We start from the raw sequence: 17,283 nt of genomic DNA on the forward strand, positions 1-17,283 counted from the left end.
TCAATGCTAAACTCACTCTGGGACAGTTTTTTTTGTTGTTGTTGTTGTTTTTTGCAGTTGTGACCATCGATGTTTTATTTTTTTTCCAATTTATTTATTTTCAGAAAAACAGTATTCATTATTTTTTCACCATCTGGGACAGTTTTGTAGGGTGCATCAGATTTTCTGAATAGATAACAATGGCAAAGGAGAGTTTTCATTTTTCCTTCCTAACTTAGATACCTTTTATTTCTTTTTCATGCCTGCCTTTACCAGTTGTATTGTCCAGTACAATGTTGAACAGAAGAAAAGCATTTGATGTTTCACTATTAAGGATGAGGATGTTCTAGGTGTTATGCAGATCCCCTTCATCAGGTCGTGGAAGTTTTTCCTTTCTTGCTAATTTGCTGACAGTTTTTAATTAGGAATGCTTTATAGGAAGTTTAATTCTTTTTCTGAATTTATTGAGACTATCATATGGTTTTTCTTTTTTGGTTTATTAATGTGAAATAACATTTTATTGATGTTTTTTAATGTTAAACCAACCCTGCATTTCTGAATAAACCCCTTTTACTTGTGATGTATTTTCCTGATAATACATTGTTAAATTTTATGTGCTGAAATTTTGTTCAGAAGTTTTACATCTATTTTTTTTTTGAGCTTTTATATTTGAGTTTATTCTTCATTTAACTTTTAAAACACTACTATAGTTGAATATTAAAACAAAAACAATAGCAAGTAGTGAGCTATGATTATAGTCCTTCACTCATTCACTACTGCACATAAAATGCCAGCAGTGTTATTCACTGGCCCCATTAAGAGGTCTGACACTGAACACCACCCCTGGGATGATGTTCATCATCCTCATATGCTTCCCCATTGTAATGGCGCCGTCTTTCCTGATTTGGATCAAAGTCCACCAGTTCTACCTGGTCCATTTCATCAGTCTCTTCTACTTCCTTCCTCTCAGGCAGCAGTTTTTCCAGCAAAGAGAGTTTATCAGGAGACAGAAAGCCATTCTCAGGAAAATTTACCTTAAATTCGATGATGAGGCGACCCTTCTCATATGGCCTACGATAAATTGGCATGCCTTCATTTAGCACACACTTGATATCTCCATGCTTGACAATTTGACCTGGATGAGAGGTGATGACAATGGTTCGGTTGTCAAGAGTAGATATTGGCTTTTGAAAACCGCACAGTGCTTCAACCAGCTGTATGTCCATACACATGAAAAGGTCTTCTCCTCGCCGAGTAAAAACAGCATGGTCCTTCTGATCTAAAACAATGATAATATCTCCTGGTTCCAGTCCTGGTTCTTGGTCTCCCTCACCATGGAATGTTATCTTCTGACCATCTTTCATGCCTTTGTCAATATGAACTTCTAGAATCTTCTTCTCTCGAACTATCTTCCTTCCATTGCAGCTTTTACATCTATCTTTAGGACTGATCCGTTCCCCATGGCCCTGGCACTCCATGCACACAGACTGAATTTGCTGAACCATTCCAGGTCCTATCTGATGAATTCTTATTTGCATTCCAGTACCTCGGCAATTGGGACAACACTCAACTGCTCCTTTCTTACCACCTCGGCCTTCACATTTATCACAAACCACATTCTTTTGCAGAGCTAGTTTTCTTGTTGCACCATTATATAAATCTTCTAAGGTTACTGAGAGCTGATGCACAACATTTTTACCTCTCCTTTCTCTCTGCATTCTTCCTCCTCCTCCAAAAAACATATCAAAGATGTCCATGGGGGAGCCAAAACCACCACCAGCTCCACCTTCTTTAATTGCCTGTTCACCTCCTTTGTCATATAATTCCCTTTTCTTTGCATCAGAGAGTACTTCATAAGCTTGAGAAATCTGTTTAAACTTTTCTCCTTCATTTGGATTCTTATCAGGGTGGTACTTCAAAGCCAGTTTCCTGTAGGCCTTTTTCAGTTCTTCTTGGGTGGCATTGGGTTTGACCCCCAAAACATCATAGTAAGTGGTTTCTTTCACCATTTTCTACAGCCGGTGAGAGGGCCGAGGCCGATGTGGGGGAGCGGGAAGGAGCACGTTGCTGGGCGCAGCTCGGGTAGCCGCCGCTCCTCCGCGTCTCACCGAGCGTTCTCTACATCTATGTTAATAAGAGATGCTGATCTGTAGTTTTTCTTATAATGTCTCGGTTTTGGTTTGAGGGTAATGCTGAACTCATAAAATGACATAGGAAGTGTCCCTTCCTCTTTGGTTTTCTAGAAGAGTTTGTGTCAAATAGGTATTTCTTTCTTAAATATTTGGTAGAATTCACCAAATTCCGTCTGAGCATATAGTTTTCTTGTGGAAAGGATTTTAGTTGAAATTTTAAGCTTCTTGAGTAGACATTCAGTAGGCCTATAAGGTACTTGCATTGGCAGTTTCTGTCTTTCAAGAAATTTGTCCTTTTCATTCAAGTTGTAAACTTTTTGTTATGGTGGCTATTCCCTATACTCCCTCTTTATTCTTTTAATAACTCTAGAATCCATAGTGATGTCACCTCTCTCATTTCCGATAGTGCTTATTACACACCTCCCACCCCAGGCCAATATGAGTAGAGGTGTATCAATTTTAATGATCTTATTTAAAAAAAGAACAAAAAAAAAACCTGGAATTGGGTTTCATTGATTTTATTTTTATTTTGTATTTCATTGATGTCCACTTTGACCTTGGTATTTCCTCTTTTTAGTTTATTTACTTTGGGTTTCATTTGCTCATCTATTTCTAGTTTAAGGTAAACGCTAATGTCACTGATCTGGGATTTTTCGTTTTTTCTAATACAGCTCTTTTTTTTTTTTTTTTTAAAGATTTTATTTATTTATTTGAGAGAGAGACAGTGAGAGAGAGCACGAGCAAGGAGAAGGTCAGAGAGCAAAGCAGACTCCCCATGGAGCTGGGAGCCTGATGCGGGACTCGATGCCGGGACTCCGGGATCATGACCTGAGCTGAAGGCAGTCGTCCAACCAACTGAGCCACCCAGGCATCCCGCTAATACAGTTCTTTAAGGCTTTAAAATTACCCCTCAAGTGCTGCCGTAGCAACATCCCACAAATTTTAGCATACTGTATTTTTTCAATTTCCTTTTGATGTCTTCTTTGATCCATGAATTATTTAAAAGCATATTATTTAGTTTTAAAATATTTGAGAGTTTTCCAGAAATCTGTTATTCAATTTTAGTTTAATTCTGCTGGCGTCAGGGAACATAAGTTGTACCCATTTTATTTTTACATATGGCAAAACCACAACATACATGTTCAGATAGTCAATTAGCTTTTAAAGAAGTTTAACTGAAACAAATGAAATTTGGATTAAATTTACTACAACTGCGTTTTCTAACGTCTACCTCTACCATTGGGGGCTCTTTTTATACGTATATTAGGCCACATGAAGTTGTCCCACAACTCATTAGTGCTCTTTCAGCTTTCAGCTTTTTGGGGGGGGGGGGGAATGTTCATTTGGAAAATCTTTATTGTCATGCTTTTATGACCAGTGGATTTTTCTTTTGCAGCATTTAAACTGCCATTAGTCACATCTGCTGTATTTTTAATCTCTTATTTTAGTTTTACTCTCTTAAAAATGGTTTAGGTTTTCTTTATTTCCTAAACTTTTAAACATGTGGAATACGGTTATAACAGTTTTGATACTCCTTTGTGTTAGTTCTAACATTTAATTGAGTTTGGGATCATTCTTGATGTGACTGGTTTTTCTCCTCATTGTGTCTCATGTCTTCCTGCTTATCTGCATATGTGGTAATGTTTGGATACCAGACATTGTTATTTTACTTTGTTGTCTGATGGATATTTTTGTGGTCCTATAAATCTTGAGTTTTGTTCTGGTATGAAGTGACGATTACTCGGATGATGACAGGGATGTTCATGTCTTAAGCTTTGTAATATGGGTTTAGAAGAGCACTCAGTGAAGCTAATTATTCCCCACTACTGAGGTCAGACCTTTCTAAGATGACCACAGGAATACCTGAGGACTACTTTTCTGAGCATTCTTACTAATTCCCTGTGAATTGTGAGTGCTGCAGTCCGACTGTGGACCAGCACTGTCCACAGCACTGTCCGAGCGCTGTTCCCCTTACTGATCCTTTTGGTTTGGCTTCTCTCCTGACCTGAGTCGTTTCCGCACACGCCTGTGTGTGGTACTCTCGGATTTTTTTCTGTGTGCAGCTCTCTCCTCTCTGGTACTTTTTGTATGAATTGTAGCTGCCTTATTCCTCTTGGGCTCTCAACTTCGTCTCAAGTTAGGGAGTCTGCCAGGCTCTGCTTTAGTTCCCCTTTTCAGTGCTGAGACCTGGAAACTTTCCCAAGGGAGTAAGTGGGGGCAATTACAGAACTCATTTCAGTGTCTCATCTCTCAGGGATCACTGGCCTCATTGCTTCATGTTGGTGTTTTGAAAACCATTGTTTCCGGGCTTTTATGCAGGTTTTTGTTTTGTTTTGTTTTCAGATGGGAGCATAAATTGGCTTCACCTTCATCCATCATCTTAGTTGAAAACAGAAGCCGCTCCCCCCGCTTTTAAATTAGTACTCTGGTATAAAAGTATTGTAGTAAGTATTAGAAATGATCATTTTTGTTGAGTATTCATGTCAAAAGATTCATCACTTATTTTTGAGTTGTGTGTGGTTTATAGCTATTTTTATCCTTTCCCTTTTAAATATATTCATGTGTGTGAATGTATAGAATCTGAACTACTATATACAGAAGTGGTAGGTAATTGTCTTCATGGTAGGATTTGTGTGATTAATTTTATGTATTCGAATATGTATAATAAATAAAGCTAAAAACACTAAACACCATTTACAAACCAGTGTAAAGAATTAAATAGTGGGATGGCTGGGTGGCTCGTGGGTTAATAAGCCTCTGCTTTCGGCTCAGATCATCTCAGGGTCCTGGGATCAAGCCCCGCATTGGGCTCTCTGCTCAGCAGGGAGCCTGCTTCCCCGCCCTCTCTCTGCCTGCCTGTGATCTCCTCTGTCAAATAAATAAAATCTTAAAAAAAAAAATAGTGCTAATCTGTTATTTCAGCCCAATATGAAGCCTAACATGACAGTATGTTGGGATAAAAGATGCATCTCTAAATCATCAAATCCTTGTCTATTATTATAGAAATCTTTGTGATGCATCACTCAGGCCGTTGAGCCCAGATGCATGAATCTCCTCTTCTTCATGATAAAAGTAGCGTGTCCTAAGGAAGAAATGCACAATGACTTGAATTCTGAAGTATGTGGTGAATTCATGTCCAGTGGGATCCTAATTGGATAATGGTAGAGGAAGGTGCTGGTATTGCTTCCTACAGGTGAAGCATTAGTTTTATGTAACAGTTGATTTGCATCAGGACACAGCTGGATTTAAATTCTTCTTGTTTATAGAAAATTGCTTTTATATTATGTATGTCATGCATCAATCATAAAATAATTTTTAAAATACATTTAATTTTGAGTAGCAAGGAGAAACTTCCCAAATGTCCAACAAAGCAAAATACAAACAAGCAATTAATAATAATTTCATCCAGGGAAATAGAAATCAAAACCATAATGAGATACCACTTCACACCAGTCAGAATGGCTAAAATTGACAAGTCAGGAAACGACAGATGTTGGTGAGGATGTGGAGAATGGGGAACCCTCCTCCTACACTGTTGGTGGGAATACAAGCTGGTGCAGCCACTCTGGAAAACACCATGGAGGTTCCTCAAAAAGTTGAAAATGGAGCTACCTTAATGCCCCAGTAATTGCACTACTGGGTATTTACCCCAAAGACACAAATGTAGTGAACCAAAGGGGCACGTGCACCCAAATGTTTATAGCAGCAATGTGCACAATAGCCAAACTATGGAAAGAGCCTAGATATCTATCACCAGATGAATGGATAAAGAAGTTGTGGTACATATATGCCGTGGAATATTATGCAGCCATCAAAAAAGAAATCTTGCCGTTTGCAATGACATGGAGGGAACTAGAGGGTATTGTGCTAAGCGAAATAAGTCAGAGAAAGACAGTTGTCATATGATCTCACTGATATATGGAATTTGAGAAACAAGGCAGAGGGTCATAGGGGAAGAGAGGAAAAAATGAAGAAGAAACCAGATAGGGAGACAAACCATAAAAAATTCTTAATCTCAGGAAACAAGCCTGAGGATTGCTGAAGTGGAGGGGCTTGTGAGGGGTGGGGTGGCTAGGTGATGGACATTGGGGAAGGTATGTGCTATGGTGAGTGCTGTGAATTGTGTAAGACTGATGAATCACATACCTGTACCCCTAAAACAAATAATACATTTTATGTTAATAATAATGATGATGATGATGACAATGATAAATAATAACATTTCACCTCCAGATTTCAAACTCTTCTTTTTAAACTGTGGAATTAGTTGGGTTTCCCTGATGTCTAATGATGATGAACATTTTTTCATGTGTCTACTAGCCGTTTGTATGTCTCCATTGGAGAAGTGTCTGATCATATCTTCTGCCCATTTTTTGACGTGATTATCTGTTTTTTGGATGTTGAGTTTGAGACGTTCTTTATAGATCTTGGATATCAGCCCTTTGTCTGTAGTGTTATTTGTGAATATCATCTCCCATTCTGTGGGTTGTCTCTTTATTTTGTACTGTTTCCTTTGCTGTGTAGAAGCTTTTTATCTTGATGAAGTCCCAAAAGGTCATTTTTGCTTTTGCTTCCTTGGCCTTTGGAGACGTATTTTGAAAGAAGTTGCTGTGGCTGATGTTGAAGAGGTTTACTGCCTATGTTGTCCTCCACATTGAGAATACCACCTTTTACCATTTAGAATGGCAAAGATTAACAAGGCAGAAAACAACAAATTTTGGAGAGAATGTGCAAAAGGGGAACCCTCTTACACTGGTGGTGGGAATGCAAGTTGGAGCAGCAACTTTGGAAGAGTGTGGAGATTCCTCAAAAAATTAAAAATAGAGCTATCTTATGACCCGGCAATTGCACTACTGGGTATTTACCCCAAAGATACATATGTAGTGAATAGAAGGGCCATATGTATCCCAGTGTTCATAGCAGCAATGTCCACAATAGCTAAACTGTGGAGAAAGCCAAAATGCCCTTCAACAGACAAATGGATAAAACAGATGTGGTCCATATATACAATGGAATATTACTCAGCCATAAGAAAGGATGAATGCCCAACTGTTGAATCAACATGGATCTAGAGGAGATTATGCTGAGTGAACTATGTCAGGCAGAGAAAGTCAGTTATCATATGGTTTAACGTACTTACGGAACATAAGGAATAACATGGAGGACATTAGGAGGAGGAAAGGAAAAGTGAATTGGGGGACATCGGGGTGGGTGTGGGTGGGAGACAAACCATGAGAGACTCTGGAGTCTGAGAAACAAACTGAGGGTTTTCAGAGAGGGGTGAGCTTGGTGGTGGATATTAAGGAGGGCACATATTTCATGGAACACTGGTGTTGTACATAAACAATGAATCCTGGAACACTGCATCAAAAACGAATGATGTGAACACCTGGGTGCCTCAATCGTTAAGTATCTGCCTTCAGCTCAGGTCAGATCCCAGGGTCCTGGGTTCCAGCCCCACATTTGGCTCCCTTCTCCGCGGGAAACCTGCTTTTCCCTCTCCCACTCCCCTGCTGTGTTCCTGCTCTCGCTATCTATCAAATAAATAAAATCTTACAAAAACAACAGGAGTGCTCAGGTCATGATCCTGGGTCCTGGGATTGAGCCCTGCATGGGGCTGTCTGCTCAGCAGGGAGTCTTTCCCGCCCCCCTCTCTCTGCCTGCCTCTCTGCCTACTTGTGATCTCTGTCTGTCAAAGAAATAAATAAAATCTTTAAAAAAACAAAAAAACTAGTGTATATTTTATGGTGACTAACTTAATAATTTTAAAAAAACTGTGGAATTATCTGAGGTAGTTTGCATGGTTTTTCAAATCTCTATTTGCAATTTGCAGTTGAAAAAAAAAGAAGCTTCTCTGACTGAATATTCTTCCCTCTCTGAATCATTAATGCGTTATTAATATCCCTTAAAATTGTTTCGAGAAAGTTCTTTTTTTGCTAAGTGATGTTACTAGAGACATGCCATTTTCTATTTAAGTAGTGATTTCTCTTACCCTCTTGATAACCTTTATCCTTGTATGTGTGTGACCTTTATTCATTGATATACAAAAGAAAGAGACATAAGGACTTGTCGCTCAGGTTACCTAGAAAAATTTCTAGGCCTTTGCAATTGCAACCACAGAATTTAGTAAAATAAGTCCTGGAGGAAGAAAAAAAATTGAGATATAGGATGATACTGGGAAAGAGGACTCCGAGGTTCTTTATTTTATCTTTTCATTTTCTTAAGGTTAGGGGTGTGTGTGTGTATGTGTGTGTTTGGGAGAGAGAGAGAGAGAGAGAGAGAGAGCGCAAGAGGCAGACAATGGGTATGCATATTAGAAGAAGCAGTAGTTGTATGCTTATTTGCAGTATTTTGGTGGTGGGAAGAGAAAAGCCATTGTAACACTACATAATAACAGTTTTAGTATAGTTAACAACAAAGTTGCTACTTTTATTTTTTTTAAGATTTTATTTATTTGACAGAGAGAGATCACAAGTAGGCACAGAGAGAGAGTAGAGAGAGAGAGAGGAGGAAGCAGGCTCCCTGCCGAGCAGAGAGCCCGATGCGAGACCCGATCCCAGAACTCTGAGATCATGACCTGAGCCGAAGGCAGAGGCTTAACCCACTGAGCCATCCAGGTTCCCCAAAAATGCTACTTTTTAAGGATGATCATCTATTTCCAAAACTTTTAAAATTGTTCCTAGACTTGTTTGAGGACAGGATTGTTTAGGAAAAGGTCAGTGAGATATGGAAGTATATAGCATTTATATACATGCAAAACTATAGATCCTAGTAAAGATTGATACAAAATGCTGGAATAGTAAATCAAACCATTCTTTGTAATTTTTTCCAGTATACCCTGTGCGTGAAATTTCTAAATATTTCTGCAAAATGATGCTTTATTTTTCCTGGCATTATAATCTTCTAAGCACTTGTTAAAATTATGAGTATATTTGAGCATTTGATATTCTGAAATGTTGAACTTTTGACCTTGAGTGACTGATTTCCCAGACAGCATTTGTATGTTATTTATGTAAATGCTGGACCATATTATTTTACTTTTCTAGCCATATAAGGGAATAGTACAGTTGACAAATTTCAAAGTCACTACTCTGTGTAGAGGTTATGATGTCTGCTATGGTTTCATTTGAATCTGTTTTCCTTTCTCCACATTTGAAGAAGGTAAAATTGCACCTGAGGAATTAGAATGATGATCTCAGCCTCTTATGTTTTGTGTCCCAATATATTAAAGTAGAATTTTGGAATACATTATTAAATAGTAAAGCTTATAGCTTAAACAAAACACCTGATTGCTGAAGAAATTGTTTTTCCTCTGGCATTCTTAAGTGAAGAACAGAAGCAAGTACTAGAAAGAAATATGAAACATTGAATAAATTTTTCCGTTTTCTTTGTACTTTGGATAAAGCTTACCTGCTTCTAAAATAACACTTCAGTATTAATATTTAGTAGTTTGGGCCAAACAGTTGCCACTTCTCTCAGGCTTGAAAATGGTTAGAAACAGCTAAATATAGTATTATGTGTTTTTCTACAAATGTAAAGTGTTTGAACCTCACAATTGACAGATATGTGCCATGGTTATGTAATGTTTCAGTACAATTTATATTTTAAAAGTATTTTGTTAACTTAGAAAAATTAACTGGTATTCAAATTTGGAAATGAGGATTCTGTTTATCTTCTGTGTCCCAGTATATTTTATAGTAAACAGGCCAATTGATTGATTTTGAAATATATATAAATACGTTATTCTGAAGTTATATTGTGTAAACTTTGAGTGAACTTTATCATAATACTACTGTTTGGTGACATTGTTGTTTTAAAATATTAGGAAAAAAATATTGGGAAAAAATATTTGCCATATTGCAGAGTTCAAAAAGCTATGTATATTTTATAAAATAACCATCTGCTATTGAATACTATAAATATTTTAGAGTATTAAGGTCTACAATCTGTTATAAACTATCGATTTCAATGGCATTGTGAAGTATTAAAATATAAAAGCTCTTTTTCATGGGTTATATTAAACAAGATGGATTATATTAAAGCCATTTTTAAATTGTATAGACTATAGCTATTCAAAAGAGGGTTCCCACGAGAGAAGTGTTTTCAAAGTGAGAATATATAAAAATAAAATTTAAGGTTTTAGTCATAGCCTTACCCTTTAATTCATGGCAAATAAAATTTATCTTTCAGACTGCATATGGCTACATCTTGTTTTTTCATATTACATCTCCAAGAGGGGACAAGTACCTCTATGAACCAGTGTATCCCAAGTAAGTTTGTTGTCTTTCATTCTTTTAGTAATTGGTTTGCTTCTTTGTACTCATAAAAACATTCCAGTTTTGCATTGTCTGAAGTGAATAAAATAAAGCCAAGCCAGTACTTTAAAAATAGTATTTCAAAAATTACCAATTCTTTGAGCTGTCATTGATTAATTGAATAAAGAATAAAAATGCCTGAGAATCTTGGGTGAATGTACTATAGATCCCTTCTTGGACATTCAGGATCACTACTAATATAATCAAGTTTTATTAGGGAGGAGCTAAAAATGTCATGAGGGAAGGGAGGAAAAGTCAGGAAAGGTGTAGGTACTTTTTTCTGTATATTTTTGTATGTTCATAGAAGAAAATATGTACCCCAAACAGTGGTTAACTCTTGGATAGAACTTGAAAGAACAAGGACTTTGATCTTCAAACTATGTTGTTCTGTATATTTTTCATTCTTTTCCTTAACTTTTTTGCCTCACATTTGAAATAAAAGAATGTTTTATTGAAAGAGCTTTTGAAATAAAAGGACATAACAGTTTTAAAACATACCTTTGTTTTTTTTAAGATTTTATTTATTTAATGAGAAAGAGTGAGCAAGTGACCATGAGCAGCGGTGAAGGGAGCCTGAGGGAAAAGACTTGCTGCTGTGCAGAGAGCCTGCTGCAGGGCTCCATCCTAGGACCCTGAGCCACAGGCAGATGCTTAACCAACTAAGCCACTCTAAGCACACCCCCCCTTTTTTTTTTAAGAAACAACAAAACCATTAAAGCTGGATGACTATATAAATAAATATTTATTACATTTCTAGATGGATGGTGGAGATGGCCAGATTTTATTGGGTATGTAAGAAATTAGAGGGAAAGTAGATTTCAATATATGAAAGTTTACATTTCTGAAAATTAATAGGAAGAGAGAACAATGTTAGAAAGGTAACAAACTGGGGAAAATTTTCTCAGTAAATAGGACCAAGGCTTAAAAACTATTTTTCCATTTCATAAAGTATTTTATATAATTTTTTTAATAAACTGCATCTTAAGGAGACATATAAATTGCTAAGAAACACAAAGATTTCAAAAGGTAAATAGGTGAAAGTGATCTCATAAGAGGAAATAAAACTAACAAAAACAAGAGAAAATTTTTATTTAGTAACTCAGACCAAACACTAGTAACTCAAAACATTAAATATAAAATTTTTGGAAACCTACATATTTTAATATGTAAAAATAATCTTTTTTTAAGAATTAAAAAATATTTTTAAAGATTTAATCATTTTAGAGAGAGAGAGAACATAGGCAGTGCATGTTAGCTGAGGAAGGGAGAAAGAAAATCCTCAAGCCGACTCTCCCAACATGGAGCTCAGTCCCAGGATCTTGGGATCATGACCTGAGCCACCCAGGTGCCCCAATATGTAAAAATATTTTTTTTTAATTATTTTTTTAATTATTACTGTGCTAGCAGAGGACTATCAAAACATGCTTCCAATAGTAGATATACACAGAAGTGTGATGATACAGAATTTTGGTATGGAAGTTAACTGTGGTATATTCCCACATACTATGCAGTCATTAAATATATTTAGAAAAATTTACACACTTGAGAACTTGACCATATTAAATGCCAAGTGAAGAAATGAGGCACACTAAATTATATATGTAATATGACCACAACAACTTTGCAAAAGAAAACAAATATTCTCTTTAAAAAAACCAGAGTAGTATATAGTATTTTCTCCTGAATGGTAGAATGTAGTGATTTTTTTCATCTTCTTTCAGCTCTTGAATTTTCCAGAATTTTTGATTTGCATACACTATATTCAATGTGTTTTTTTAAAAAACATATTTGCAGGCACCTGGTGGCTCAGTGGGTTAAGCCTCTGCCTTCAGCTCAGGTCATAATCTCAGGGTCCTGGGATCAAGCCCCGCATCAGGCTCCCTGCTTAGCTCTGTACTCAGTGGGGACCCTGCCTCTGTCCCTACTTGTGTTTTTACTCTCTGTTAGATAAATAAAATCTTATAATAATAAAAATGTATTTGAAAAATAAAACAAAAAGCCAAAATGCTTTTTAAAAATTATGTTATGAAAATTGTTTAATACTTGCCAAAATTCTTGAGAAAACAGTTTGGGAAAAGCTAATGTAGGCCATGTAGGATGTAACTCTGAATGCTTTATCATAGATTTTAAGAAACTTATCTAGATTTTCTTGATGCCATAAGCCACTTGTTTTGGTAATCCAGTATTAGTTGAGGTATAAGTTGAATTTCGGAAATCTTTTGTACTAATTTGATTTTTTTCAATAAAAATCTTTAATGCAAAAACCCTTTCAATATATAAATTGTACTGTTTAAAATGTTACAGACATTTTAATAGGATGTATTTATAAATTTTAAATTCAGTTTTGTGGATAATATATAATGTGTTTTTTTCATTCTAAGTGATAATTTTGTGAGCCTTTTGAAGAACTGTTGTAATTAGCATCTTCAATTACCTTGTACATTTTGAACTAGCATGTTTGAACCCATTTTATTGCTCTATTCAGACATGCTCCTGAAAATGCTTAATTTATACTAGTATAGTCTATAACGTAATATAAATTATACTAGTATTCCATTTTTCAAGTCACTAACATGATTTCATAGGTTTACAGCGATTTGGAATGGTACTTTGAAACTCACTGTGTTGCAGAGAATTTAAAAAGAGTTTCTACTTTCTGATTTTAAGACTGCAGAGGATGCCCCTTTACTAGTAGTAGTGCAGACGGTGCATGAGCTTTGCTGTGTTTGACTGTATGTTGGAGTAGAGAACTAAGAAATGTATTTTTTAAAAATTTGGGCTCGATGATCACAGGTTTCAGTGTGTGGCTCAGTAAAATGTGTTTGGCCTTCATATGGCGTGAGTCGCATGTTGCCTTAGCCAAAAAGCCAGGCTTTGGCCTCATGTAGACCTGGGATTGAATGTCCGCTCTTCTCTTCTCTTAGCCAGATAACTTAGGTCAAGTTATTTAATACCTCCAAAATCAGTTTCCTCATCTGTAGAATGAGGTAGCAGTAGTAATTATTTCATAGGATTAAATGAGATCATGCATATTAAATGTTTCCATAACTGACTAGTATGTGGGAAAATTAATGGACAACTGCTGTTGTTAATGCTATTATTAATATATTTTTCCTTCACCAAGTTTTTACTTCATTTCTAATATTTTAAGTGATTTTTATATACATAAGTATATAAGAAGTGATTTAATATGTAAATTATATATGTATAGTATATGTTAAGTGACTTATTTTTAATATTTACATATTTTTAAAATATTTACACAATTTTTATTCACTATTTTTAATATTTAAATAATATTTAATATTTGACTTGATAACGTACTTCTTTTCCAGTTTAACTTCTAGTAACTGCTACGTATATCAAACAAAATACCTTATAGGGAAACAGTTTTGTAGCACAGGGAATTGGAATGAGCCTGTTGTGTATTTTAATGCTGGACTGCTATCTAGTTGGGTTACTTAGTCTGCTTAGTTTTTTAGTTTTTCTGTAGGACCTATTTATAAAACGGAAATAAAAATATTTTTTCTTCAGTTGTTTGGAGGATTATAGGAGTACATGTTTTTAAAACTGGGAAAGTGGTTCATACATGGGTTTGAGGCGAGTTTAAAAAAATGTTTAGTTTTGACAGTGTATCATTGTCATCTGTGCCATTGTGAGCACTTAACTCAGTTCAGGACACTGTTCTGAGCACTTTTTCAGACTCCTTTAATCTTGGTAACACCCTGTGAGGTGATTAGGTACAACTACTGCAGCACAGAGGCCAACTAACTTAGCCGCAGTCGCTCACTAGCAAGTGGCATGGCCGTGATTCAGACGGAAGGGCTGTGGCTGGCCTGTGTATACTCTTACTCACCAGTACTTGACTGCCTCAACCCTATTTATGCCCATCTGGTCATCTGCTTCTTGGGGGGTTGGGGGGAGTAGTGAATTAAAAACCAGAGAAATGATCTGGAATGGTTTATACGTAGCAGTTGTGAACAGTAATGTACTTGAGGCCAGTAGTTAGTTCTACTCTTCTCAATTGTAGAGTCACTATTGTCTCTTGTTTCTCTTCTCTAAATTTTATGAGTTCATCACATGAGTTTTTCTGGAGTATCTCAGCTTCCCTGTATTATATGACAGGTTCTTAACCTTAGACTGCTTATCAGTTTCCAATATGCTCCACCTGAGAACACGTCGGATGTCCTGTGATCTTTCCTAGTTTCCACATAGTGGTGTTTGCAGCGTCCTTCCCGTTCATATTGGGAGTCAGCCTTCAACAGTTGTGGCAGTCTTATCAAATGACTCTTTATGCCTCAAAGGTCATTTACTCTTTGATTGATGTTTCATTTGTTTGATCTTTTTATACATTTCATTCTGTATAAAAATGTCCATTCGTGTTAGCTACACAGACCATTGGACAGAGCTGTCCACTAAAGGTCCTTGGCCTATTCTTTCATACCTTGGAACTTGCATTGAAATTTATGGAGGAAACTGCCAGGGATAAATCAGAAATAACTTTTGTATAGCATTAGGATGTATTGATTTGTTTATATTTAAATATAAGTGTAGTAGTTCTTAAAACTTTGAGTCATATTTAATTTTATCATAATGAAAATAATTTCAACTAATATGTCATCATAATGTATACTTTAAGAGCAGAAACTTTTTTCTTTTATTCTGTCTTTCCACTCTTACTGTCAACTTCTTTTGTCAGACACCAGCCTCACTAGTAAGAGGACAAAGTTCTAAGAAAAAAAAAAAGTTATACTAAAATTCAGTACATTTAATTATCAAATATTAAATATATAGAGATTATCTCTGGGGGTGGGGGAGCGGCGAGAAACACTCCAGAACAACTACCAACTCAAACCTTTTGGGGCACCTGGGTGGCTCAGTTGGTTAACCATCTGCCTTCAGCTCAGGTCATGATCCCAGGCTCCTGAGATGGAGTCCTGCATCAGGCTCCCTGCTCAGTGGGGAGTCCGCTTCTCCCTCCTCTCTGCCCCCAACCCTGCCCCCCTAACATGCTGTGCTTGCTCACTGCTCACTCTCTCAAATAAAATCTTCAAAAAAAACCCAACAAACAAACAAACAAAAACCCTAAAAAAACAAACTCAAACCTCTCATTTCCTTTTTCGCACACCCAACATAGTTTATATTAGATTTTGAGACTTCCTACTAGCTGTTAATGAAGTAGTGTCAGGTAGGCAGCAGGTAGAGGATAGCTCATTGAGGTTAACAGTTTCTAACCTCAACACAGCTTACCCTTTGAAACATTTAAGGGGCAGGAACATTTACTGAAATTAATTACATTTAGAGGAGAAAAGGTCTGAAGTAGAGATGTGAAAGTTTCCCTCAACAGTTGTTACTTCCTTTTTGCTAATACATTTTTAGTGTTTTCTGGAAAATAAACTTTAACTGCTTTATTTCCCCTTAAGGCTCTATTGATTTAAAGTGTTATTTCTAACAATGTACCTTGTTATAAATTCAGTTTGTAAACTTGACAAGTATGTTAGGTATCCTAACATTTTTTATTCCCTTTGATCTTCTCAAAATATTGCATTGTATAATTTGATTTCAATATGTGTACATTCTGTAAATATAGGTGTGTATTACATATTTTGTGTCCATTAGCTTATTACATTACAATTGCATGAGCACTTAATAATAAGATAGTGAAGTTAATGTATAAATTCTGAGCAGTGAAAGCTATTCCCCTCTTGACCATGCTTCTAACACTGGTACCTGAATGCGAAGAATTATGGAAGTGTTAAAAATCTCTGGTCAAATGAGAAAGTCACATAGCTTTTATCAGACCGAAGGCTTTCTGAATGTGTGATAATGTAAACAAAAAATTTTTTTAAATATAAAAGGCCTGGATGGGACTGGAAGAGATTATGCTGAGTGAAATAAGTCAAGCAGAGAGAGTCAGTTATATGGTTTCACTTATTTGTGGAGCATAAGGAATAACACGGAGGACATGGGGAGATGGAGAGGAGAAGGGAGTTGAGGGAAATCAGAGGGGGAGACGAACCATGAGAGACCGTGGACTCTGAGAAACAATCTGAGGGTTTTGAAGGGGCGGGAAGTGGGAAATTGGGTGAGCCTGGTGTTATGGAGGGCACGGATTGCATGGAGCACCGGGTGTGCTGCATAAACAATGAGTTCTGGTACACTGAAAAGAAATTTAAAAAATTAAAAATTTTTTTAAAAAAGGCCTAGTGATGAGGATACTCTCTCTTTCAAGAAAATTCTTTATTCATACATCTTTTCTTTTAAATTTTGAATTTTTTGATGCTCCAGAACTGTTGTCAATACTGGGAATACAACAGTGGGTAAAGGGGAAAAAACCAGATGACAAACCCTACTCGTAGAGCTTGCGCGCTTCTAGCAGATGGTGATAAATGAGGAAAATACATTACAAATTTGACAAATATGACAAGTACGTCGTCACCTGATAATGTTTCTGTGGAGAAAAATAAAGTAGGAAAATAGATTATGACATTGGAAAAGATCTCAGACTAGGAAACAAAACATACCAGGGGAAAAACATTCTAGATTGGAGAGTTAGTAGTTAAGAAAGTTAGTGACATTATTGTGAATACATTTAGGTTCTACCTAATAATTTACAGATTAAATTAGAAGTAGGGGGACTGGCACCTGGTGTCTCAGTTGGTTAAGCATCCAACTCTTGATTTCAGCTCAGGGTCACGATCTCAGCGTGGTGAAATCAGCCTTCCTGTCAGTCTTGGGGCTGGGTGTGGAGCCTGTTTAATATTGTCTCTCCTAATCCCTCTACCCCTCCCTCCCCCCGTTCATGAACACACACACGCACACATGCACACACACACACATGCTCACACACACACACA

At 36.5% G+C, this 17,283-nt stretch overlaps 2 protein-coding genes across 6 annotated transcripts in view; one reads left to right on the forward strand and one right to left on the reverse strand.

Moving 5' to 3' along the window:
• RIC1 (RIC1 homolog, RAB6A GEF complex partner 1) overlaps positions 1 to 17,283 on the forward strand; it is a 147,431-nt gene that overhangs the window by 55,532 nt on the left and 74,616 nt on the right. For 4 of the 5 annotated variants that reach the window (XM_044266007.1, XM_044266009.1, XM_044266010.1 and 1 more), the window contains exon 3: positions 10,302 to 10,381. The exons of the other annotated variant lie outside the window; for it this stretch is intronic. In XM_044266007.1, coding sequence (XP_044121942.1) covers positions 10,302 to 10,381 — 80 coding nt within the window. The remainder of the gene's footprint in view (positions 1 to 10,301; positions 10,382 to 17,283) is intronic. 5 annotated transcript variants of the gene reach the window in all.
• On the reverse strand, positions 641 to 2,040 carry LOC122917760 (dnaJ homolog subfamily A member 1-like). Its single transcript, XM_044266016.1, has one exon. It carries the CDS (start codon positions 1,986 to 1,988, stop codon positions 795 to 797), a length of 1,194 nt encoding a protein of 397 aa, XP_044121951.1. The 5' UTR covers positions 1,989 to 2,040; the 3' UTR covers positions 641 to 794.

This window comes from Neovison vison, chromosome 9 (assembly GCF_020171115.1).
Source record: "Neovison vison isolate M4711 chromosome 9, ASM_NN_V1, whole genome shotgun sequence".
NCBI classification, from domain to species: Eukaryota; Metazoa; Chordata; class Mammalia; order Carnivora; family Mustelidae; genus Neogale; species Neogale vison.